The sequence below is a fragment of the Heterodontus francisci genome, chromosome 3 (assembly GCF_036365525.1).
Source record: "Heterodontus francisci isolate sHetFra1 chromosome 3, sHetFra1.hap1, whole genome shotgun sequence".
Lineage (NCBI taxonomy): Eukaryota > Metazoa > Chordata > Chondrichthyes > Heterodontiformes > Heterodontidae > Heterodontus > Heterodontus francisci.
In genome coordinates this window covers 160,087,314-160,114,080 of record NC_090373.1, presented here as the reverse complement: position 1 = coordinate 160,114,080, position 26,767 = coordinate 160,087,314, and the positions used below count along the sequence as shown (strand labels likewise).

The 26,767-nt window shown below is 47.6% G+C and overlaps 1 protein-coding gene across 2 annotated transcripts in view; it reads left to right on the top strand.

Moving 5' to 3' along the window:
• Positions 1-26,767, top strand: part of ostm1 (osteoclastogenesis associated transmembrane protein 1) — a 32,561-nt gene that overhangs the window by 2,813 nt on the left and 2,981 nt on the right. For both annotated transcript variants that reach the window (XM_068027164.1, XM_068027163.1), the window contains exons 2-5: positions 7,134-7,248; positions 11,931-12,028; positions 16,076-16,201; positions 22,470-22,635. In XM_068027164.1, the coding sequence (XP_067883265.1) occupies positions 7,134-7,248; positions 11,931-12,028; positions 16,076-16,201; positions 22,470-22,635 (505 nt within the window). The remainder of the gene's footprint in view (positions 1-7,133; positions 7,249-11,930; positions 12,029-16,075; positions 16,202-22,469; positions 22,636-26,767) is intronic.

The following is a 26,767-nucleotide window of genomic DNA, read 5'->3' as shown; positions in this document are numbered from 1 at the left end:
GGAAGGGAATAACATGAAAGAAAAGAAACCCAGTCTCAATGTGTTTTATCCTCAATTAATTAGGTGTAGACACTGTTGTACAGTAGGCAAATGTGGCAGCCAATTTGCGCACAAGGTCCCACAAGTACACAAGTAATGAAAGAATAGAGACCTGAGCATTCAGACTGCAAAGGCGGTGATCCTATTGAGGTAATAAAATAATAAATGGTATGAAATAGGTTAATCTGGAATACTACTTTAAATGGTGGATTGAAATGATGAAAATTAATAGCCTAAATGAAGAGAAAATCAGATCCTAAATTAATAGCAGCTGACTTCATTTTATACAGTAAATTAAAACATGTATTTTGTTTTCTTGTTTTTGAATTACAAAAGCACATGTAGCGAATTTATATCCCATTCCAGGTGCTGCAAGAATAGAAAATAGTGTGTCCTGAATGTAGGTGTGACCTGGGGTGAGTTTGTTGGCTGCTGCTTCTCTCAGATTTTGTGTTCTGCTTTCCTCTATGTTAACCTCTGAAAAGAAATTTAAAGGAGAATAATGAATGCTTAGGAAGGATTACAATGCAGTAAATAAATTGAATAGTTGGGATAAATTGCGAGTACCGTGCATTTTCAAACAAGTAAAATCTGATACTGTGTCGATGCCTTTATAATACTCTTGGATGCATTTTGCTCTTAGAAAGTTGTATATATCTTGTATATTTACCTGGGCAATTTTTCTGTTTATAGTAGGTGCTAGTGTAGAGTTTTATTTTCAGTATTGTTTATTGTTGTAAGAGGTTCTGTTCCCGTACCCCCTTACTACAGTTCTTGGACTTTAGGAATTACAAGAACAAAATTGCACACGACACAGGGTTTTGCTTAACCATGAATTGTTTTATTGAATCCAATAATATCCCTAATACAGACACCTCTATGGTTAGTTGAAACAGGAATAAAACAAAACTGTCCTTAGTACAGAGCCTCCTGCAGTAACTTAAAATTGACAACCCAATTCCCAGCTGAACCCTTCTGCGATTTGACCACTGTTCCCAGTTACCCAAAACAAAGTCACTACGTCTTGGCTCAAACTTACAAATTTCAGGTAAAAACACTATGCTTTTGTCCCAAACCCCTCAGACCAATATCACTACGAATTGACTGAACACAAATACGGGCAAAAACACTACGCTTTTGCCCCAATCCCTGAGACCAAGATCGCTACAATTTGGCTGGAAACACTTACAATCACCCACATGGCCGGTTGGTCCCGATGTTGATTGTAGGTCCTGAGTCAAGATGACCAAATTTGACCCTTCTTCTGGCTGCAGCCCCCACAGTACAAACCCTTCAAGATTTGACTGAAAAACTTAGAATCACCCACACGGCTGGTCATTATCAATATTGATTGTAGGCCTGGACTTGAGATGACCAGTCCCCATCCTCCTTCACATAACTGCAGTGCCAAACCCTTCGATCTTGCCCTTTTTATGATAATCCTTATCAAAATATCATGAACACATCCCCTGAAGCCATCCCACTGGATGGTCAGCGCTTAGCACCTTTTAATCTCTTTCCTCTGTTACCTGCCTGGTCCAGACAGATCCATTTAGTGCTGATGTTATTTCCATGACTGAGAACAATGAACTCCACCAAGGTGAGGTAGCCCAGGCTCCAGAGCCGATATACGTGAAAAAGGTTTCTCTCCTGTCTTGACAGTCCTTTAACAGTATCAGTTCTGTTGTGATGTTGGAATGTTTGAAATTGACCCATTGGAATGCAGCCTGCCTCTGTGCTTTGTGTTGAGGTTTGGCTCTCATTCACAGTACTATTGTCTGTGGGGGTTGGGTTTCCTTCCCCACACTCCACAAAGTCCAGTTGTGGGGTGGGGGTGGGGGGCTGGCAGGGAGGTGAGGAAATGAATTCCGATCCTACATTGTGATTAACCACCCTACATGATTATTGAATATTGAGTAATTCTTTAGCTGGTATCTGCATTGTACAGTGTTCGCGTGTACACACTGCTGTCTCTCCTGTATCTTTTCAGTGAGCCTCCTTATTACTATAGTAATGGACTTTCATAATTTCAATTTCAAAGCATATTGATGCACAGATGTTCTGTATTGCAGCATGATCTGAAGTAGGTTCTGTTTCTTCACACACTGTTCCCAGTATCATTTGATTTGTTGAGGGATGGTTCAGTCCTGCAAGGAGGAGGCAAGGGAAGAGTAGGTTCTTGATGTCAGTTAGCAGTTAGTTATGAAATCTTGTGGCTTTTATCATCCAAACCCCTCAAATTGTACTATAGCTTTGTTTTGCTTCAAAGCTAAGGAGCCTATCCATTACATTTTCAATAAACTCTAGTGATTTCTACTTGGACAATCATCCACCATATGTTTTGGGGAGTCTGACTTTTGAATATTGTGGACCTTGTGCGAATTAATTACCAGGTGCTGCTAAATCAGTCTCTATTAATAATTTTTACATCACTCTTATTTGGCTTGTTTTTTTTTGAAAAATCAAATAATTGATGTTGATAAACTCCTAGTTTAATTGCTCTCAATTAGTTTATAAGTGCCAGAATCCTTTTCACAAGTGGACATGCTGGGAATTGATTTATTTACTGTGGTTCTGTACAAAGTCCATCCTAAACATTTCTACTCTTCCCTTGGGATAACAGCTTTGGGCTGAAACTTGTTACTGTGATCATAGGTTCACATAAAAGCTGCTTTACTATTTTTCCCTAGAGAGAAAATTGGGGTTAAAGGAAGTCACTTTTTTTGCACATTATTTTCAGATGTTCACCTAGTTTGTTATAGTCTTGTTAGAATTGCTTGTTATAATTTGTTGAAATAATCTTGAGCTGCTGCAGTGCTTCCTGTAGACAGTACATACAGCAGCCACAGTGTGTTGGTAGTGTAGGGGGTAGATATTGAGTTCAGAGGCAGGAATACTGATCAAGCAAACTGCTGTGCCTTGGCTGGTGTCAAGTCATAGTTATATAGCACAGAAACAGGCCCTTCGGCCCATCGTGTCTGTGCCGGCCATCAAACACCTATCTATTCTAATCCCATTTTCCAGCACTTGGCCCGTAGCCTTGTATGCTATGGCATTTCAAGTGCTCATCTAAATACTACTTAAATGTTGTGAGGGTTCCTGCCTCTACAACCTCTTCAGGCAGTGTGTTCCAGATTCCAACCACCCTCTGAGTGAAATTTTTTTCCCTCAAATCCCCTCTAAACCTCCTGCCCCTTACCTTAAATCTATGCCCCCTGGTTATTGACCCCTCCGCTAATGGAAAAAGTTTCTTCCTATCTCACCTATCAATGCTCCTCATAATTTTGTATACTCAATAATGTCCCCCCTCAGCCTTCTCTGCTCTAAGGGTAACAACCCTAGCCTTATCAGTCTCTCTTCATAGTTGAAATGCTCCAATCCAGGCAATATCCTGGTGAATCTCCTCTGTATCCTCTCCAGTGCAATCACATCCTTCCTATAGTGTGGTGCCCAGAACTGTACACTGTACTCCAGCTGTGGCCTAACAAGCATTTTATACAGTTGCATCATAACCTCCCTGCAGTTATATTCTATGCCTCAGCTAATAAAGGCAAGTATCCCAAATGCCTTCCTAACCACCTTATCTACCTGTGCTGATGCCTTCAGTGATCTATGGACAAGTACACCAATGTCCCTCTGTACTCCCTAGGGTCCTACCATCCATTGTATATTCCCTTGCCTTGTTAGTCCTCCCAAAATGCATCACCTCACACTTCTCAGGATTAAATTCCATTTGCCAGTGCTCTGCCCATCTTACCAACCCATCTATATCGTCCTGTAATCTAAGGCTTTTCTCCTCACTATTCACGACACCAATTGTTACCACCTTCTCAACCCATGTGTGGATGTTATCCAGGTCTTGAAGGCTGGCTTCACTATTAGAGGAGTTGCTAATGGAGCTGAACACAGGAATTGTCAGCCTCATTCTTGACCTTTATGATGGAGGATGGATATTGATGAAGCAGTGAAGGTGCTTAAGCTGAGAAAGCTCTCCTGAGAAGCTCAGTCACTGATGTCGTGGAGTGTTAAATACTGGCCTTCAACGATTCCAAGCACCTTCCTGTGTCAGAATGACTTCAGCTACTGATTTTTCTGCCCCGCCCCCATTCACAGTTTAGTTTGAGCTTCTTGGTGCTATGTTTGGTTGAATGATGCTTTGATGTCAAGGGTAGGCTGTAGATGTCTTTTTCACTTGGAAAATGATTGCCAAATGCGCATGGATTTTATATAGCTCCATTTTCTTTACAAAGTTGCTACCAACAATAGCTCTGACTTTGGCAGTTCCTTGGGATGTTTAACTGTGTAAATGCAAGCTGTAAGGTCAACAAGATGACACTGCTGAGGTTCAAAACGTCACCTTAAAGAGGTGCATCTTGATGCAGAAACTGCCATCCTTTCTGGCTGCGAATCCACTCATACAGCCACGGCACAATAGCAGTTGTGTCAGTACTGTACTGTACTGTACCCGGCAGGAAGATCTCTGATAGCCTCGCGCTACTCAGGGATACGATCGCCTACGTACGGGACAGGAGGGTGGACACCTGCCTCATCAGCCTGGACCAGGAGAAGGCTTTTGACAGGATATCGCACACCTACATGATGGACGTGCTTTCCAAAATGGGGTTTGGGGAGGGAATCTGCAATTGGATCCAACTGCTCTACACAAACATCAGTAGCGCAGTCTCAATCAACGGGTGGGAATCTGAAAGTTTCCCGATCAAATCTGGAGTCAGACAGGGCTGTCCTCTGTCCCCGGTCTTGTTTGTTTGCTGTATTGAACCCTTTGCTGAGTCTATTAGGAAGGATGCGAGCATAAGAGGGGTGACAATCCCAGGCAGCGGAGGCACTCAGGTCAAAACCTCCCTGTACATGGATGACGTCGCCGTCTTCTGCTCGGATCCGCTGTCCGTGCGCAGACTGATGAGCATCTGCGACCAGTTCGAACTGGCCTCGGGAGCCAAAGTTAACCACGGCAAGAGCGAGGCCATGTTCTTTGGGAACTGGGCTGACCGATCCTTTGTCCCCTTCACCGTCAGGTCAGATTACCTGAAGGTGCTGGGGATATGGTTCGGAAGGGCCGGGGCGTGCACCAAAACATGGGAGGAGCGAGTAGCCAAGGTACGACAAAAGTTGGGCATGTGGGGGCAGCGATCTCTCTCCATTGTGGGTAAGAACCTGGTCATCAGGTGCGAGGCGCTCACGTTGTTGCTCTACGTGGCGCAGGTCTGGCCCATACCCCACTCCTGCGCCGTGGCAGTCACCCGAGCCATTTTCCGCTTCGTCTGGGGATCTAAAATGGACCGGGTCCGGAGGGACACGATGTTCAAATCTCTGGACATGGGCGGGAAAAATGTACCCAACGTGGCCCTCATCCTGATGACCACCTTCGTGTGCGGCTGCATCAAGCTATGTGTCGATCCCCAGTACGCAAACTCCAAGTGTCACTACGTGCTGAGGTTCTATCTGTCCCCGGTGTTGCGAAGGATGGGCCTGGTCACATTGCCGCGGAACGCTCCGTGCAGTTGGGACGTGCCGTACCACCTATCCTTCGTGGAGCAGTTTCTGCGGAAAAACACCTTTGACCACCGGTCCATCAGGCAGTGGTCTGCACGGAATGTCCTCAAGGCCCTACGGGAAAAGGAAACGGTGGATCCTGTCGGATGGTTCCCCGAGCAGACCGTCAAAGTCATTTGGCGGAATGCCTCATCACCAGAACTTTCAAACAAGCACCAAGACGTAGCTTGGCTGGTGGTGAGAAGGGCCCTCCCCGTCAGATCCTTCATGCACACCCGAAGTCTCGCCCCCTCCGCACAGTGCCCCCGCGTTGGCTGTGGTGGGGAAGAGACGGTCGCCCACCTCCTCCTGGAATGTGCCTTTGCAAAGCAGGTGTGGAAAGAGATGCAGTGGTTTTTGTCAAGGTTCATCCCAAGCAGCTCTGTAACACAGGAGTCTGTGCTCTACGGGCTGTTCCCAGGGACGCACACCGAGACAAACATCAACTGCTGCTGGAGGACTATCAATTCGGTGAAAGACGCCCTTTGGTCTGCCCGAAACTTGCTGGTCTTCCAGCGCAAAGAGTTGTCCACCACCGAATGTTGCAGACTGGCACATTCCAAGGTCCAGGACTACGTGCTGAGGGACGCACTAAAGCTTGGGGCAGCCGCAGCAAAGGCTCAATGGGGAAAGACCACAGTGTAAGGTTCCCCCACCAAGCTAGACTGAGGGGCTGGATCCATGGGAAACCCCTCGAACTGTATCGTTAATATTCTGAATTGCTGTAAATGTAAAACTGTAATTGACATGACAATTGAGAAACGGAAGGGTTGGGAAGAAACTCATGACAGTATTGAAGGAAACTGATCTCCCTTGCAATGTTTGTATTTTTTGGTGCTGTTTGGAAACTGTTTGGCAATGTAATTTTTACAGATTTTTATGAATAAAGTATATTTTGGAAATAAAAAAAAAAAAAAAAAAAAAAAAAGTACTGTAGAATTGTCTGCAGTTATATGCAGGGTAAATTTTTAATCACCAGGATGCTCAGACAATATAAGCAGTTCTACACTATAAATAGTGTGTGAGTGCCCCATTTCGCAAGGGTAGGAAGCGAGGCTTGAGGTCTTGCAGAGTACTTTGAAATGAGTTATATTTCTCCATATGGTATACATTTAGCAACAACGGAAAGACATGTGACTGGCTCTGTTTAGTGGCAGCGTGCAGTTACAATTAGGAAGTTGCTTATGAAGGCCACTTTCAGGAATACAGTAAGCAGTTTCTGTAATGTAGATGAGCCACATATTGTCTGCTGGTGGTTCTGGAGTTTTAATGCTGAGTTGTGCATTGCTGTTTGTATTTCCACAAACACAAGCAGACTTGTGTGAGTGCTTCCAATGTTTACTGTGTCCTGCTACATGTTAAATGGAGAATTCCTGTCTGCCTAAAGTACAGAAAGAAATAATATTTTAATACTTGTGTTCCTAAACCCATTTTTGGTAGCTACACTAAATAAGCTTTGCTTTGTATTCACTCCATTATGTGCATGCCTTTCTGTCTATTCTATTGCTGTTAACCATTTTTCCAATTTTTGTCCACTCCAGAAAAGTTCAGGGAATGTCACCTGTTCAAAACAACTTTTGAGATCAGACCGTTTGCAAATTGTCCTGAAGATGCATAATTATCTGCAAAAAATTTGGATCGACTCTTTGTGTGATGGTATGTCTGCTTACTTTTGAGTTAAGCTATGCAAGATTGTTGGTATGTTTTGGCATGATATGTATTGAAGATCTATTTTAAATTTATAGCAGTGTTCACCATTTGTGCCTTTTTAGAAAAAAAACATGGTTTTCCAGTGCTTTCTAGTGCATGTAGTTGCAATATGTTATCTGAAGGATGTAAATTGAGATGTTTGATTCCAGATTTTTTTTATATGATTGAGCTATCTACCCATGTATTTACTGTATTTCAAAAATAAGATGACACTCGCCTCAAAAGGATGGGAGCAGGTCAGAGTAGGATTTAAATGAGAGCCAGAAGTACCAGTCACAATCACTGTTTGTTTAATTGGTGAATCTTGCTGTCAAGTAGAGGATAGTTGCAGTCAAAAAAAACTGTTGTTTTTGATATTTCTCGTTGTGTTTTTCTGTTGCCCCCTTTTATGTTAATCTTGGCTAGGTTTGCTTTAGCTTAATACTTGAATCTATGGTTCCCACCCTACCAATTATTTGTACAGTAGTCTGCCGTCCTGGAAAATAGACTAATTTTATATACTTAGGCAACATCTGCAATACCCTGAGATGCTGGTGAGTGGTGCAGTCTGCTGATTTGGTAAACTCTCAGTTTTAGAGCTGTCAACCTTCTGAAACTTAGAGCAAATATAGACTTGTTAAGGCACAAGCGAATTATGCAAGGCTGGATTGCATTCTATTTTAACGCAAGGAGTCTTCCAAGTAAGGCAGATGAATTGAGGGCATTGATTAACACATGGGAATATGATATTCTTGCTATCACAGAGACATGGTTGAGGGAATATTCCAGGGTATAGAATCTTCAGGTGTGACGGGGTGGGGGGGGGGGGAGGGGAGCCAGCGCTCTCTCTGTCCCCCCCCCGCCCGCGCTCTCTCTGTTCCCCCCCCCCGCCCGCGCTCTCTCTGTTCCCCCCCCCCGCCCGCGCTCTCTCTGTTCCCCCCCCCGCCCGCGCTCTCTCTGTTCCCCCCCCCGCCCGCGCTCTCTCTGTTCCCCCCCCCGCCCGCGCTCTCTCTGTTCCCCCCCCCCGCCCGCGCTCTCTCTGTTCCCCCCCCCGCCCGCGCTCTCTCTGTTCCCCCCCCCGCCCGCGCTCTCTCTGTTCCCCCCCCCCGCCCGCGCTCTCTCTGTTCCCCCCCCCGCCCGCGCTCTCTCTGTTCCCCCCCCCGCCCGCGCTCTCTCTGTTCCCCCCCCCCGCCCGCGCTCTCTCTGTTCCCCCCCCCCGCCCGCGCTCTCTCTGTTCCCCCCCCCGCCCGCGCTCTCTCTGTTCCCCCCCCCGCCCGCGCTCTCTCTGTTCCCCCCCCCGCCCGCGCTCTCTCTGTTCCCCCCCCCGCCCGCGCTCTCTCTGTTCCCCCCCCCGCCCGCGCTCTCTCTGTTCCCCCCCCCGCCCGCGCTCTCTCTGTTCCCCCCCCCGCCCGCGCTCTCTCTGTTCCCCCCCCCGCCCGCGCTCTCTCTGTTCCCCCCCCCGCCCGCGCTCTCTCTGTTCCCCCCCCCGCCCGCGCTCTCTCTGTTCCCCCCCCCGCCCGCGCTCTCTCTGTTTCCCCCCCCCCGCCCGCGCTCTCTCTGTTTCCCCCCCCCCGCCCGCGCTCTCTCTGTTCCCCCCCCCCGCCCGCGCTCTCTCTGTTCCCCCCCCCCGCCCGCGCTCTCTCTGTTCCCCCCCCCGCCCGCGCTCTCTCTGTTCCCCCCCCCGCCCGCGCTCTCTCTGTTCCCCCCCCCCGCCCGCGCTCTCTCTGTTCCCCCCCCCGCCCGCGCTCTCTCTGTTCCCCCCCCCGCCCGCGCTCTCTCTGTTCCCCCCCCCGCCCGCGCTCTCTCTGTTCCCCCCCCCGCCCGCGCTCTCTCTGTTCCCCCCCCCGCCCGCGCTCTCTCTGTTCCCCCCCCCCGCCCGCGCTCTCTCTGTTCCCCCCCCCCGCCCGCGCTCTCTCTGTTCCCCCCCCCGCCCGCGCTCTCTCTGTTCCCCCCCCCGCCCGCGCTCTCTCTGTTCCCCCCCCCGCCCGCGCTCTCTCTGTTCCCCCCCCCGCCCGCGCTCTCTCTGTTCCCCCCCCCGCCCGCGCTCTCTCTGTTCCCCCCCCCGCCCGCGCTCTCTCTGTTCCCCCCCCCCGCCCGCGCTCTCTCTGTTCCCCCCCCCGCCCGCGCTCTCTCTGTTCCCCCCCCCGCCCGCGCTCTCTCTGTTCCCCCCCCCGCCCGCGCTCTCTCTGTTCCCCCCCCCGCCCGCGCTCTCTCTGTTCCCCCCCCCGCCCGCGCTCTCTCTGTTCCCCCCCCCGCCCGCGCTCTCTCTGTTCCCCCCCCCGCCCGCGCTCTCTCTGTTCCCCCCCCCGCCCGCGCTCTCTCTGTTCCCCCCCCCGCCCGCGCTCTCTCTGTTCCCCCCCCCGCCCGCGCTCTCTCTGTTCCCCCCCCCGCCCGCGCTCTCTCTGTTCCCCCCCCCCGCCCGCGCTCTCTCTGTTCCCCCCCCCCGCCCGCGCTCTCTCTGTTCCCCCCCCCGCCCGCGCTCTCTCTGTTCCCCCCCCCGCCCGCGCTCTCTCTGTTCCCCCCCCCGCCCGCGCTCTCTCTGTTCCCCCCCCCGCCCGCGCTCTCTCTGTTCCCCCCCCCGCCCGCGCTCTCTCTGTTCCCCCCCCCGCCCGCGCTCTCTCTGTTCCCCCCCCCGCCCGCGCTCTCTCTGTTCCCCCCCCGCCCGCGCTCTCTCTGTTCCCCCCCCCGCCCGCGCTCTCTCTGTTCCCCCCCCCGCCCGCGCTCTCTCTGTTCCCCCCCCCCGCCCGCGCTCTCTCTGTTCCCCCCCCCGCCCGCGCTCTCTCTGTTCCCCCCCCCGCCCGCGCTCTCTCTGTTCCCCCCCCCGCCCGCGCTCTCTCTGTTCCCCCCCCCGCCCGCGCTCTCTCTGTTCCCCCCCCCCGCCCGCGCTCTCTCTGTTCCCCCCCCCCGCCCGCGCTCTCTCTGTTCCCCCCCCCCGCCCGCGCTCTCTCTGTTCCCCCCCCCCGCCCGCGCTCTCTCTGTTCCCCCCCCCCGCCCGCGCTCTCTCTGTTCCCCCCCCCCGCCCGCGCTCTCTCTGTTCCCCCCCCCCGCCCGCGCTCTCTCTGTTCCCCCCCCCCGCCCGCGCTCTCTCTGTTCCCCCCCCCCGCCCGCGCTCTCTCTGTTCCCCCCCCCGCCCGCGCTCTCTCTGTTTTCCCCCCCCCCGCCCGCGCTCTCTCTGTTTTCCCCCCCCCCGCCCGCGCTCTCTCTGTTTTCCCCCCCCCCGCCCGCGCTCTCTCTGTTTTCCCCCCCCCCGCCCGCGCTCTCTCTGTTTTCCCCCCCCCCGCCCGCGCTCTCTCTGTTTTCCCCCCCCCCGCCCGCGCTCTCTCTGTTTTCCCCCCCCCCGCCCGCGCTCTCTCTGTTTCCCCCCCCCGCCCGCGCTCTCTCTGTTTCCCCCCCCCGCCCGCGCTCTCTCTCTCTCTTTTCCCCCCCCCCCCCCCTGCCCAGCAGTGCCCTCGGCCCAACCATCTTCAGCTGCATCTTCAATTACCTTCCCTCCATCATAAAGTCAGAAATACACTGCTTGTTGATGATTGCACACTGTGTTCAGTTCCAAATGCAACTCTTCCTAATGAAGCAGTCCCTGACCACATGCAGCAAGCCCTGGGCAACATTCAGGTTTAGACTGATGAGAGGCAAGTAACATTCATGCCACGCAAGTGCCGGGCAACAACCCTCTCCAAAGAATGAGTCTAACCTCCACCTCTTGACATTCAACGGCACTACCATCGTTGAATCCTCCACCACCAACATCTGGAATGTCACTATTCACCAGAAAGTTCACTGGACCGGCCACAGACTTACTGCAGCTACAGGTCAGAGGCTGGGTATTCTACAGCAAGTGATTCACCACCTGACTCTCTCAAGCCTTTGCACCATCTCCAAGGCACAAGTCAGGAGTGTGATGGAAAACTCTCCACTTGCCTGGATGGGTGCAGCTCCAACAACACTCAAGAAGCTCGACATCATCCTGGACAAAGCAGCCCATTTGAGTGGTACACTTTCAACATTCACTCCTTCATTGGCCCACCGTGGCTGCAATGTACAAGATGCACTGCTCAAGGCTTCTTCAGTAGCACTTTTCAAACCCATGACCTCTACCACTTAGAAGGATAAGGGCAGCAGGAGCATGGGAACACCACCACCTGCAAGTTCCCATCCAAAGACTCACGCCATCGTGACTTGGAAATATATCGCTGTTCCTTCACTTCGGGGTCAAAAAATGGAACTCCCTTCCCATCAGCACTGTGAGTGTACCTGCACCAGATGGACTGCAGCGGTTCAAGAAGGCAGCTCAACCATCTTCTTGAGGGCAAGTACGGATGGGCAATAAATACTGGTGTTGTCAGCGAAGGAACGAAAAAAATCTGGTGGCATGCACTTATGATTTTAGTTTGACGTTTTTGCTGTTTGTAATGCTAATCTGTAGTATTGGGGGTTGGTCAGTTTGTTCATAAATTTGGTGGCAGCTTTGCTTCAGGATTATTTTACCAGCCTGGGCATTGCTTTATTTTTATATAAAGTGATGCCATGCCTTTTTAGATGTCCTTAAGTATTGATTGTTTAAAATATTTTCTGCAATTGTAATCTAGGTACAGCACTGCTTGCTTGTATCTTTTTTATTTACTAACCTAATGTCTCTTTCCCTTCAACAGCCTGTTTAAATGGTAACAAAACAGCACCATCAGTAGACACTGTGATCTTTAAGAAGATGCTGAATGATTCTCTGAATTGTTTTGACCATTACTCTTCGGTAACTTGCATATCAAACACTCTTTTTGCTTTGCTTGTATCAATAGAGCTTGGTAATGAAAAGAATGGATCAACACTCTCACTTATCAATAAAGGCATAAGCTTTCTAAACTGAAATTAAATAAAATTTGTTTTCCTATGTCAGTAACTCGCCTTTTAATAACAATCAGCTTAACTACACTCATTCTTAGGCCAAGATTTTGCAACTAGTATGTAGACATTGCAGCACTCAGGCCTAGTTTTTTCTTCAGTCTGCTCTTCCACTGCATTTTCATACCTGTTCTTCCCCACAACCACCGTCACTGCTGTGTATATGCATTTATTAGAAGCTTTGTGGTGCTACTCTGTCGGGTATTAGCTGCTCATTAGAGTTGCTATTGAGAGTTCTGTTTTTCTACTTTTTTTTTTCTCTACTGAGATGGACCATAGCTCATTAGCTTGTAGCAAGTTAACCTGCAAGGAGATGATGCTGGTGAAAATAAAGAAAAAGAGCAAGTAGACCATCCAGAGAAGGGGATGAAAGAAAAATATTTATAAATTTTCAATTAAGCAATAATGCGTCTGTTTTCCTATTTTAGAAAATCAAACTAGACAATAAAATTCTTGTCTTATATTTCATATTTAAAGTTGTGAGATTATGTACACTTTAATGGAACAGCTTTTAGAAAACACTTGTGCTGTTTGTGTTGATGCCAAATGCAATCTGTCATTTTAAATCCATTTTATTCACAGTGAAGTGGAGATTGGCACTAAAATATTCATAAGTTGATTATAATGTATTTTTCCCAGTGTGCAGGGGAGGATTGATTTTGTTGGGGAAAACATTCAGGATAGGATTTCTCCTTAAGCTAACTATGATCCAAAATAGGCACCAATACAACTGAGAGCCATTGGTTTGATGGACTTGTTGAATAACCCAAGCATCTATAATGTGATGCCTGAAACCAATTGGTCACTTTAATTATAGATAAATGCAACGGGATTACCCAACATAATTATGAATTAGCAAGGCCATTGGCCCATCTTAATTCAGCCATACAGAGAGAACCTGACAATCCTCCGCCTAGTGTAGCATATTTCCCTAATGATTCCAAGGTTTTTGTCTCCACTATTTTATCTGGAAATTTATTCTACACATTGATCACTGTGTAAGGGATATCTTTTTATCAGTGATAAAATGGCATTTAATCGGTTGAATCTGCTGAAAGTCTGACCAGTCTTTTCCGTTCCTTGTCTTCATGTTTAGTTTTTCTTCCTCTTTGTAGCACTTCACAGCTGTCTGCATTACATTTCATGTCATTGTTTGGCTCACTTCCATATTTTGTGCAATCTCTAATTTTTAGGCCGTGTCTTCTAATTCCACTACCCTCCTAGTTTGTTATTTCTAAATGTGGCTGTTTTGCAGTGAATTTTTGAATCCAGTTCATTTTATGTAAATTAGGAACAGTAGTGGTCCCAGAACCAAGTCTTCAGGCATTACACTGCATTCTTCCTTACAGCCCCACATTTTTGATGCAGTGCCTCCAACAAATACTGTCCTTCAATCAGTTTGTTGATATAAGGATTACCCTGAGTTCCCACAACTAAGTTTAATAAATGGCCTTTCATGTGGAGCTTTGTCAAAAAAGCTTTTGGATGTTGATAGAACAAAACAAACAAAGAACAAAGATAATTACAGCACAGGAACAGGCCCTTCGGCCCTCCAAGCCTGCGCCGATCCAGATCCTCTATCTAAACATGTCGCCTATTTTCTAAGGTTCTGTATCTCTTTTCTTCCTGCCCATTCATGTATCTGTCTAGATACATCTTAAAAGACGCTATCGTGTTCGCATCTACCACCTCCGCTGGCAATGCGTTCCAGGTGCCCACCACCCTCTGCGTAAAGAACTTTCCACGCATATCCCCCCTAAACTTTTCCCCTTTCACTTTGAACTCGTGTCCTCTAGTAATTGAAACCCCCACTCTGGGAAAAAGCCTCTTGCTATCCACCCTGTCTATACCTCTCATGATTTTGTACACCTCAATCAGGTCCCCCCTCAACCTCCGTCTTTCTAATGAAAATAATCCTAATCTGCTCAACCTCTCTTCATAGCTAGCGCCCTCCATACCAGGCAACGTCCTGGTGAACCTCCTCTGCACCCTCTCCAAAGCATCCACATCCTTTTGATAATGTGGCGACCAGAACTGTACGCAGTATTCCAAATGTGGCCGAACCAAAGTCCTATACAACTGTAACATGACCTGCCAACTCTTGTACTCAATGCCCCGTCCGATGAAGGAAAGCATGCCGTATGCCTTCTTGACCACTCTATTTACCTGCGTTGCCACCTTCAGGGAACAGTGGACCTGAACACCCAAATCTCTCTGGACATCAATTTTCCCCAGGTTCACCAGGTCATGAGGAGTGATCCTTTGGCTTCATGGTAACATTCCTGCCTCATGTTTCAGAAGGTACAAGGTTTGAACCCCACTCAGACAGTCCTGGCTCTGGATTCAGAGTTGACATCCAGTGGGATAATCATTTCCCCTCACCAAATGGGTGTGGGACTTCATAAAATCCTCCAGCTGTATGAGACTAGCCACACTATTGGCAGCTGTAAAGATGGTTACGGCCATGGAGTGAGTGTTAGTGTTCATGTCACAGCCTGTCAAACTGTTAATCAGCCTGAAATTCTTCCATTGCTTCAAGCTATTCTTCAATGGAAGTGTATGGAGATACTGAACAATAATTGGGTCATGGGCTTACCACAGTCCACTTGGGTTGTCATTTTCTTCAAGAAGCAGAAGCGATTAGTCAGAATCATCACCTTTTGAATCCATGCTAACTGCTGTTGACTAGCTTACTGATTAACAGATTATCTTCAGGTTCACTCCTGATTATCACTTCCATTGTTTTACATAGAATGGAAGTAAGATAATGGTCTGTAGCTTCCCATATTTGATTTGGCAAAGCCTCAATATGTGCAATATACCAATTTGTCACTGTCTCTATCCTCTCATCTGAGCTAAATACTATTTAAAAGGAGGTGGTGTAGCCTGGGGATTTATTTGTTTTGAGAGGCTGTTCAGCTTCTACCACCCATGTCAGTAATCTATTCTACATATTTAACACCTTTTTAGTAAGCAAGTTCCTCTTGCATTTTATATTCTCCTTAACCCGTTAATATGACCCCCAAGCTTAAATTCCATACACCACCAGAAAGCTTGTTTGGATCTAATTTGTGAAAATTGTAGACACTTTTATCTCATGCCCGCTCTGTATTCTCTTTTCAAGAGAAAAGACCCAATCTTTCTTCATGCCGTTCCCTTAAATTCTGGGATCAATTATGTAGCCCTTCTGTGTTGTCTTCCAGTAACTGAATATCCATTATGAAATAGGGAGGCCAAAACTACACTTAGTACTCCAGTCATACTGTGTATTATATCTACTAATTTTGACTCTGAACCACTTGGGTTTTTACAGTTTAGGCTGATTTGAAGTATCCTATTAAAATAACTTCTGTTTTCCCATATCCTTTCTATCTCTTCATAGAGCAAATTGTCATCCTCCTTATTCTGACCAAGTGGTCAATAGCATACCTCTAATAGCATGGAATTATTTTTTGGTATTTGAGGTGTGTCTAAATGGACTAGTTTCAACAGGACTAATTTCTTTTACCTCCCTGGTGTTCCTGACACAGGTCTGCACCACTTTTCATATCTTAGCTTATCTAAACACACACTATATCCCTAAACGTTCTTTTCTGTTATTGGGATTTAGCCATGATTCTGATATTCCCACTACATCATAATTCTCTACCACCACAACAGACTGCAGTTCTGGCATCTTATTTTAATGCCTCTAGAGTTTTATGTGTAAACAGTCTATTTGTCTCCTCTCGCATTTCCCAGTGGCTACTTTTTCTGAGCCCATGTGAGCCCATACCTTCAACCCTGTGATCTGTCTCATCAGATCCTGTAATCTAGAATGTATATGTGTGGTGACTTGGTGGGTTAACCATTGTGCCACAAAGTGAAATACAATAATTTTCATTTTTATGTTTTGTAGGAACGCCCAGATCATGGCAACCATTCTGATCTTTGCATTAAGTGTAAAGTTTCTTACAATAATTTGACTAAATGGTATAATGGAATGGCAAATAAACAGCGCCTGTGTATAGACATCGTTGATGCAGTAAGTACATTGAGAACTGTGGTACTACCAAACCTCAGTAGCAATCTAATTCTAAACCTATGTTGATGCAAGGGGCATTGAGTATATTTGGTTCTTTGGTCTAGAGCTATTTTTCAGCAAACTGGAACTGTAGCTGAACCCATATCATCATGTGCTGAATTGTTATAACAAACGCACAAATAGGGCTGTGGATAGGGCTTTAAACTAAAATGGCAGTGGGAGGGTTCAAGTGAAGGGAAATTTACAAATATGAAGAGAAAAGTTGAGGCCACAGAACAGTGTAGCGATTTGAGTAAAGTGGGACACAATGTTTAACGGTAGTATTGCATCGGTGAATAAGGCCAAATCAGGAAAAAATTTAAAATTACAATTACAGGTGTTTTATTTGAATGCGCAAAGCATACATAACAAGATATCATAAATGAATGGCACAAGTAGCGATAAATATATTTGATCTAATAGCCTTTGTAGAGACATAGGCCGGAATTTTACTTTTGTTGGACGGGAGCTGTCCACCAACTGAAAAGTTGGTGGCGATCCTGCCTCTGCCTGGCCTGGGGATCCAGACTGCATTTTACGGTCCCCAGGCCCTTAATAGTCTGAGGTGGGACTTCCACCTCATTGAGGCAGGAAGTCCCACCTAATGGAGCAGCCGGCCAATCTGCAGGCCAGCAGCTCTTATTCCCAGCAGTGCCACCGCAAGCAACCCAGCATCAACAAGAAGGCGGCACAGTGGCGCAGTGGTTAGCACCGCAGCCACACAGCTCCAGCGACCCGGGTTCAATTCTGGGTACTGCCTGTGTGGAGTTTGCAAGTTCTCCCTGTGTCTGCGTGGGTTTCCTCCGGGTGCTCCGGTTTCCTCCCACATGCCAAAGACTTGCAGGTTGATAGGTAAATTGGCCATTATCAATTGCCCCTAGTGTAGGTAGGTGGTAGGGAAATATAGGGACAGGTGGGGATGTGGTAGGAATATGGGATTAGTGTAGGATTAATATATATGGGTGGTTGATGGTCGGCACAGACTCAGTGGGCCGAAGGGCCTGTTTCAGTGCTGTATCTCTAAACTAAGAAGAAGAAGGACGCCTTGGAAAAAGTTATGTTTTTGTGGCCTCACCAGGGGTGATCCGTCAGGCCCTGGCGAGGCAAGGGTGGTCGTTTGGTGGAATGGGGGGCTTGTTGGTGGTTGGGACATCGGGAGCGACCCTCCGTCCAGCCCAGGGTGCCTGATCATGAGGGCCCCCCACCCCAGGCCGTCGAAATTCACCTGCTTTTGTTAGGCGGCTTTTCTCAGGCCTGGGCCGCTCGACCGGCCAAAGATAAAATCCCCGTGGTGGCAGACGGAGGCCCTTAAGTAGCCGTTAATTGGCCACTTAAGGGCCTTGATTGACCTGGAGCAGGCGGGTCTGTCTCTGCAGCCTCTACCTCTCATGGTGGCGGAGGCGGGAGCGAGTTGGAAAGGGCCCCCTGAGCCTCCCACTCCATTTTACGCCCCTGCCCGCCACCAACCTGCTCTTTGGGTGGGTGGGTGGGTTATTCCGGCCATAGTTTGATGGTGAACAAGGTTGGGAACTAAATATTCTATAGTACTTGATGTTTTGAAAAGACAGACAAAATAGAAAAAGATGGAGTGGCCCTGATAACCAAGGATTACATAAGGACAGAAGTTTGGAAGAATCTTGGCTCGCAAGAGCAGGAAGTGGAATTGGTATGGGTGGAGATAAGAAATAATGGGCAAAAACACTGGTGGGTGTAGTTTATAGGCCTCCTAATAGTAACTATAGTAACTAAGAGAAGGCTGAGAGGAGATTTGATAGAGGGGTCTGGACAGAGTCGATCGGGAAAAACTGTTCCCACTCGTGAAAGGATCGAGAATAAGAGGGCACAGATTTAAAGTGATTGGCAAAAGAAGCAAAAGCGACATGAGGACAAACTTCTTCATGCAGTGAGTGGTTAGGATCTGGAATGCGCTGCCTGAGAATGTGATGGAAGCAGGTTCAATCGAGACATTCAGAAGGGAATTGGACTGTTATCTGAAAAGGAAGAATGTGCAGGATTACGGGGAGAAGGTGGGGGAATGGCATGGGTGAATTGCTCATTCAGAGAGCTGATGCAGACACAATGGGCCAAAGGGCAGCCTCTTGTGCTGTAACGATTCTGTGAACTATACTGTTGGATAGAGTTTTAATCAAGAAGTAAGAGGAGCTTGCAGTAATCGTGGGAGACATAAATCTTCATATAGACTGTACAAATCAAATTGGCTAAAGTAGTTTGGAGGTCAAGTTTGTGGAATGCACTTGAGACAGTTTCTCAGAGCTAGAGTAAGACCATACAGTCACTTGAGCTTGCCCTGCCATTCAATAAGATCGTGGCTGATCTTTGACCTCAACACCACTTTTCCCAGCTGGTCCCCATGACCCTTGATTCTTTGAATCCAAATATCTGTCTGTCTCCCTTCAATGTACTCAACATTGAGCATCCTGACTGAAGAAAAAAACTCCTTATCTCAGTCAGAAATGGCTGACACCTTGTCCTGAGACCTTAGTTCTAGGCTTTTCAACAAGAGGAAACAGCCTCTCGGCTCTATCCTGTCAGATCCTCAGAATCTTAGACTTTCAATGAGATCATCCCTCATTCTTCTAAGAGAGTATGGGTCCATTCTATGCAATCTCTCCTCATAGGACAACCCTCTGATCCCAGGAGTCAATCTAATGAGCCTTCGTTGCACCCCTGCTGAGGCAAATATATCCTTCCTTAGGTACAGAGACCAAAACGTACCCTGTACTTCAGGTGTGGTCTCAACAGCAAGACTTCCTTACTTTTGTATGTTAACCCCCTTTCATTAAAGGCCAACATACTATTTGCCTTCCTAATTTCTTGTACTGTGGCCCACATTTATGCATTGAAAGTGATCCTTTGGTCAAAATGGTGGGATGTTGTATTCAAGCTAGTGTTACAATCCCTTTAGGGACCGTTAACTTTTAAAAAGAGAAAGTTAGATTTCCAGTTGTTACTGAAAGAATTATGCCACATGATTTCATGTTTTAAACAAAAACTTTACTGTATGAGTTAAACAAAGCAAAAACTAATGTAACACTACAATTTTGAAAGACTTGTAATTTAATCTTAAAATCTTAACAGCACGCACCTATTTGACTTTTACTTCCATCCCAAGAGTTCCCCTATATGTTACAGGATTTTGGTAGTTTGTTCACTTTCCCTGTGACCAATTCAAAGTATACCACGATTTTTAGGAATTCACTTCGATTTCCTTAATTTCTCAGCTGTCTTCTAAGGTATCAGATCTCCCAAATCTGGACTTCCCAGCTTGAGCACGGGCCTTACTCAAAACAGAAACACCCCTGCTTCCTGATGGCTTCTTTGCTCTTGAGTCCAGCTGCTTTCAAAGCCAACAGCTTTCCAAAAGCCAATTGCCTTCTCTGTGACCAACAGCCTGTCTGAAGCCCACTGCTTTTCCAACAGCCATCTGCTTGTCTGTCTGCAAGCACACAGATCAAAACACCAACAGGCACCCCCTGCATCATCTGACTCCATAGCAATGTAGTACACGTAGGATGTCCCAGATAGCAACTTAAACTATTTCCAACTCCAAATTTTCTCTTTGTTCTGGGAAATCATATGAATAATTTAAACCCCTGATTGCGGCAACTGCAACACACTGAGATGAATTTTACTGGCCCCCCCGACATCAGGGGTCGTGGCGGGGGGCCCCAGAAAATGCCACCAGGAGAAGCATGCCATGGGCCTCAACGCTGGGAAGGCCCCACCCCATATTACCGGCGGCAGCGAGGCTTTGTGGCGGCCCCTCCACCACTCGGTGACGAGAGCAGGATTTAAATATTTTAATTAATGACCTACCTGTTCCCGTCAGCCTCCCCACTGCCATATTCCGGTTGGTTGCCGGGACTCCCATGCTTTCGGATCTGATCTGATGCAGGACACTGTTGGGGAGTGGGGAGGAGATAAATTTTCAGGGTGGGGGGAACGTTTTTGATTGGTCTAGGGGTTGGTGGGAAGGGGTAAAGTTCAAAGTTTATAAATTTTGGTTGGGGTGGGGGAAGGTCGGGATCGCAAGGTAAGTTTTTTTTTTTGGTGGGGGGAGGGCAAACAAATTGTTTTGTCATGGGCGTGGGAGAGGGTATTGAAACTTCTGTTAAGTTTGTCATTTTAAAATTACACTGCCTATAACTTTAAAATTTTAAATGAATTGGAGGGCCTTGAAGCCCTTTAAAAATGGCACCGTTACCTGCACGGTGGTGCTGGACACCGTTGCTGGGAACGGAGCACCCGCCCCCTCCATGACATCAGGGGAGTGGGGGGGGTTGCAGTCCGGCCTGGCCATGTAAAAGACCCGCCGCACTAAATATCGTGGTGGCTCCGCAGAATAAATCCTGTTTGTGCAGGCCGTCATCTTAGAACCTTGCTGCCGATCTTGGCGGCGAGCCAGTAAAATTCAGCCCACTGTTTCCAAGAAATTGAGAGGTTCCTGTTGTTTAGGGGCTTCACACTTCCCATTATGCCCATACTAAATAAACATGGGCCACCCCTTTTGATTTGTAACCACCCTAGTTTTGTTTGCCAGTTTCTCAAACCAGATGTTTTCATTTGTCTTGCAAAAACATTAACTTCCCTAATTAAAAGATACCTCTATAAAATTAATACAAACCATGAACAAGGTGATCATAACACTAGCAAATGATCAGTTCTGTGTTAAAGTCCAACTCACTCAAAACTTTCAGGTAGAAAGGTGTAAAAACCTTCTAAAAGGAATATGTATTATAATTTTTAAGGTTCTCAGCTAATTGAGGCGCTGTTGCATTGGGTTAGATGGTTGTGGGTTAAAGATTGATATTCTAGTACAGTTCTAAAGGAGTGTTGCATACTATTAAATTTGTTCTCGGGGCACACTGGCAGTACAGTTATTGCCTGCCCTGAGTTAATTTATGTGGCTTAATAGGCCAGCTCAGTAGGCATTTAAGAGTCAAAATAGTGCAAGTCTAGTCCTGTGAACCAGACTGGGTAATGCAGTTTACAGTTTCCCTTCAAAGGACGTTAACAAATCTGGTTTTTGTGACAACCCAACAGTTTTCCACGGCCTGATGCTTAATCTACATTGTTGGATATGCTGTCCTTTGGATAAGACCTTAAACAAAGAAATTCTGATGGACATTAAAGATTCTGTCTCACCGTACGAAGAAGAGTTGGGTGTTCTCTTCAGTGTCTGGAACACATTCCTCCTCAATCAGTATGCCTGAAAAAAGTCCAGACTAACTGGTCATTTTTCTCATTGCTTTTTGGGGGCATTGCTAGTTTATAATCAGTGTCACATTTGCCTATATAAGAAATCACTGCACTTCAAAAGTGATTATTTGTATCGGTGGAATCTTGAGTCATTTTGACTTGATAATTACATTTCTAACTTCTTTGGCTTTGCATCATTGCCAATGATTGACATTTACTGCTCATCTGTAGTGAGTCTTCAGGTGGGATTACAGTTCAATTCGAGCAAGCCATTGCTGTGGCAATCTGAAGATGTAGTTCTTCAAATTTCTGTGCTCCAGTGTGGCGACTTCAGCACCAAGTGCTTTGGTCCTGTGCAGACTGTTCCCATCTGTTGAAGTCAATCTGGCATGCAATGATGTCTCACTTGCATGAGTCCTTGTATCTTAGCTTTGGCTGCCCAGCAGGTCGACTGGCACCAACAAGCTCTGCATACAGTGCATCTTTTGGTAGGCAACCATCACCCATTCTAACGATGTAACCTAGCCATTGTACTAGATGTCGCTTGAGCATTGCCATGATACTTAGTGAATTAGAAAGCTGCCATACTTCTGTAATAAAAGCAAAATGCTGCAGATGCTGGAAATCTGAAATAAAAACAGAAGGTGCTGGAAATACTCAGCAGGTCAGGCAGCATCTTTGGAAAGAGAAGCAAAGTTAACATTTCAGGTCTGTGATCTTTCATCAGAACTGTTCTTGCCAGTTCTGATGAAAGTTTACAAACCTGAAACGTTAACTCTGCTTCTCTGTCCACCGGTGCTGCCTGACCTGCTGAGTATTTCCAGCACCTTCTGTTTTTATGCTGTACTTCTGTGTTGGGGACTCCATGCTGCCTATGGATCTCTAGGATCTTTCTCAAGCAACGCATATGAAATCTCTCATTCTTTAAGTACGCATATGACCACTTACAAAATTTACTTTAGTCTCAATAGTTTGACCTCATATGTTTCTTTTTGTTTGGTGCTTTCAGATGAACTTGACACGGCAGCTGTGGAGCAAAACCTATAACTGCACTGTCCCCTGCAGTGACACGATTCCAGTCATCGCAGTGTCAACGTTTCTTCTTTTCCTACCTGTCATCTTCTACCTCAGCAGCTTCCTTCACTCTGAGCAGAAGAAGTGGAAGCTTATAGAGCGTGAGTACATGGTGTTCTTGATGCAATTAGATCAATAAATGAGACACTTCGATAGTTAGCAGCAGGAGCTAACTGCTAACAAATGTTTACTTAACTAGAATATTTGACGAAGTGGATTTCACACAGGAACGTTGTCTTCTACTTACCACTTACTACTCACAAAGAGTGGTCAGATCTGATTCTGCCAGTATGATTTATATAAGAGAAAGCCCTTTTCCAAACACCAAATTCTCATGTGTTATTGAAAAGCACAGTCAACTTTCTTCTTCTTTGGCCTCCTTGTCTCGAGAGACAATGGATACGCGCCTGGAGGTGGTCAGTGGTTTGTGAAGCAGCGCCTGGAGTGGCTATAAATGCCAATTCTAGAGTGACCGGCTCTTCCACAGGTGCTGCAGAGAAATTTGTTTGTCGGGGCTGTTGCACAGTTGGCTCTCCCCTTGCGCCTCTGTCTTTTTTCCTGCCAACTACTAAGTCTCTTCGACTCGCCACATTTTAGCCCCGTCTTTATGGCTGCCCGCCAGCTCTGGCGAACGCTGGCAACTGACTTCCACAACTTGTGATCAATGTCACAGGATTTCATGTCGCGTTTGCAGACGTCTTTATAGCGGAGACATGGACGGCCGGTGGGTCTGATACCAGTGGCGAGCTCGCTGTACAATGTGTCTTTGGGGATCCTGCCATCTTCCATGCGGCTCACATGACCAAGCCATCTCAAGCGCCGCTGACTCAGTAGTGTGTACAAGCTGGGGATGTTGGCCGCCTCGAGGACTTCTGTGTTGGAGATACGGTCCTGCCACCTGATGCCAAGTATTCTCCAGAGGCAGCGAAGATGGAATGAATTGAGACGTCGCTCTTGGCTGACATACGTTGTCCAGGCCTCGCTGCCATAGAGCAAGGTACTGAGGACACAGGCCTGATACACTCGGACTTTTGTGTTCCGTGTCAGTGCGCCATTTTCCCACACTCTCTTGGCCAGTCTGGACATAGCAGTGGAAGCCTTTCCCGTGCGCTTGTTGATTTCTGCATCTAGAGATCGGTTACTGGTGATAGTTGAGCCTAGGTAGGTGAACTCTTGAACCACTTCCAGAGCGTGGTCGCCAATATTGATGGATGGAGCATTTCTGACGTCCTGCCGCTGTTCGTTTTCTTGAGGCTGATGGTTAGGCCAAATTCATTGCAGGCAGCCGCAAACCTGTCGATGAGACTCTGCAGGCACTCTTCAGTGTGAGATGTTAAAGCAGCATCGTCAGAAAAGAGGAGTTCCCTGATGAGGACTTTCCGTACTTTGGATTTCGCTCTTAGATGGGCAAGGTTGAACAACCTGCCCCCTGATCTTGTGTGGAGGAAAATTCCTTCTTCAGAGGACTTGAACGCATGTGAAAGCAGCAGGGAGAAGAAAATCCCAAAAGGTGTGGGTGCGAGAACACAGCCCTGTTTCACGCCACTCAGGATGGGAAAGGGCTCTGATGAGGAGCCACCATGTTGAATTGTGCCTTTCATATTGTCATGGAATGAGGTGATGATACTTAGTAGCTTTGGTGGGCATCCAATCTTTTCTAGTAGTCTGAAGAGACCACGTCTGTTGACGAGGTCAAAGGCTTTGGTGAGATCAATGAAAGCAATGTAAAGGGGCATCTGTTGTTCACGGCATTTCTCCTGTATCTGACGAAGGGAGAACAGCATGTCAACGGTCGATCTCTCTGCACGGAAGCCACACTGTGCCTCAGGGTAGACGCGCTCGGCCAGCTTCTGGAGCCTGTTCAGAGTGACTTGAGCAAAGACTTTCCCCACTATGCTGAGCAGGGAGATTCCACGGTAGTTGTTGCAGTCACCGCGGTCACCTTTGTTTTTATAGAGGGTGATGATATTGGCATCGCGCATGTCCTGGGGTACTGCTCCCTCGTCCCAGCACAGGCATAGCAGTTCATGTAGTGCTGAGAGTATAGCAGGCTTGGCACTCTTGATTATTTCAGGGGTAATGCTGTCCTTCCCAGGGGCTTTTCCACTGGCTAGAGAATCAATGGCATCACTGAGTTCCGATTTGGTTGGCTATATGTCCAGCTCAACTATGACTGGTCGAGGCTGGGCTGCATTGAGGGCAGTCTCTTTGACAACATTCTCCCTAGAGTACAGTTCTAGGTAGTGCTCAACCCAGCGGTCCATTTGTTTGTGTTGGTCAGTGATTATGTCCCCTAATTTAGATTTGAGGGGGGCGATCTTCTTGATGGTTGGCACAAGAGCTCTCTTCATGCCATCATACATTCCTCTGATGTTTCCAGTGTCTGAGGCCAGCTGAATATGACTGCATAGGTGTTGCCAGTAGTCGTTTGCGCAGCGCTTGGCTGTTCTTTGTGCAGTGCTTCTGGCTGCTTTAAGTGCTGCGGATGTTAAATCGCTGGGGGCTTTCTTGTAGTTCAACAGTGCAATGCGCTTAGCGGCTATGACAGGTTCCAGCTCTTCATTATGAGATTGAAACCAGTCTGCATTTCTCTTCGCACTTTTGCCGTAGGTGGTCAAAGCTGACTCATAGATGGCATCTCTGATGTGGGCCCACTTGGTCTCAGCATCCCCTGTGGGAGTGTTTTGAAGGGCTGTTACAAGTGAATTTAGAAATTTTTGTAACAGCTGTGGGTGAGAAATTCTGCTCGTGTTGATGCGCGGGTGGCCCTTCTGCTTGGAATGATGCAACTTCTTTGGTCTGAGTCTAACCTTGCTGCACACCAGGGAGTGGTCGGTGTCGCAGTCCGCACTGTGGAAGCTGCGTGTGATTTGAACACTGTTTAAGGCGGCTCGCCTTGTGACAATGAGGTCTAGCTGGTGCCAACGACGCGATCTTGGGTGCCTCCATGAAACCTGATGACAGGGTTTAGTGTGAAAGAACGAGTTGGTGATGCAGAGGTTATGATAGGTCCACAACTCGAGCAGTCTCTGCCCGTTCTCATTCATCCTTCCAACGCCATAGCGCCCAAGGCAGGAGGGCCATGAGTCATGGTCGGCCCCAACCCTGGCATTAAAGTCCCCCAGCAGGAATAGGTGTTCAGTGTTGGGGATGCTGCTAATGATATGGAGTTCCTTGTAGAACTGATCTTTAGCTTCAGGTGGGGAGCAGAGTGTTGAAGCATAGATGCTGAGTAGGTGTACTGGACCAGAGGTGGTGAGCAGTCGGATGGACAGTATGCGTTCCGAGCCATTTGAGGGAGGCTCTATCATGCTGAGCAAGGAGTTTCTGATGGCGAAGCCCACTCCATGCTGTCTTGGTTCTTCAGGATCCCTGCCCTGTCAGAAGAAGGTGTAGTCTTGCTCTGCTAGAGATCCACTCGCGGGGAGGCGAGTCTCCTGAAGTGCTGCAATGTCTACATTGAGTCGACTGAGCTCGTTGTTAATGATGGCGGTCTTCCGAGAATCGTTGATTTGTGTAAGGTCTTCCCCGACAGGCCAGGACACATAGTTCTGACGTTCCAGCTTGCAAAGCGAAGGGCTGGTACCTTCTTTCCTTTTTTCGTGTTGTTTGTTGCGGTGTTACAGTCCACCTTTCGGGCAAAGACCCTGAGCTCCAAGCACCCATTGAAGCAGGTAGACTGTGGCGGGTCGGAACCTTATTGACCGGGGGCTGCCCGGTTTGAGCTGTCCAGTGAGGTGCAATGACCTCTCTCACCGACGAAGGCAACCCGTGGCGCCCAGTTTCTACGCCAATTTATCTTGACTTATAACCCGTAACTGCTGCCTTCCGTGTTGTTTCAGTTGCTGTGAGGCAACTACGGAGTGACCTCTCCATGGCGCATGCCTGGGCAAATTTATGGAGGTTGAAAGTTGCCCAGTCGTCAAAACCCCCCTCTCGGCCTTTCTGGTGGGGTCCAAAGGAGTGCAAGGCACGACGTTTGGCACCAGTATGGCTGCAGGAACTGCCGGAAACATGCCAAAGGTGACACATGACCGCCTACGGGGTTCCGCTCCGGATTTTCAGTCAACTATATCTTTCCTAAGACAGGTTAAGATCCCATATGACCCTGACTTTGATGCCAAAATTATAATGTAAACGAGGAGGACCTGTTGCTTCTGTGGAGCAGGGAGGCACCTTTGAGGCAGCAGCACAGCCAATGATGAATGTAATTCTGGCAGCTGTTCATCATTT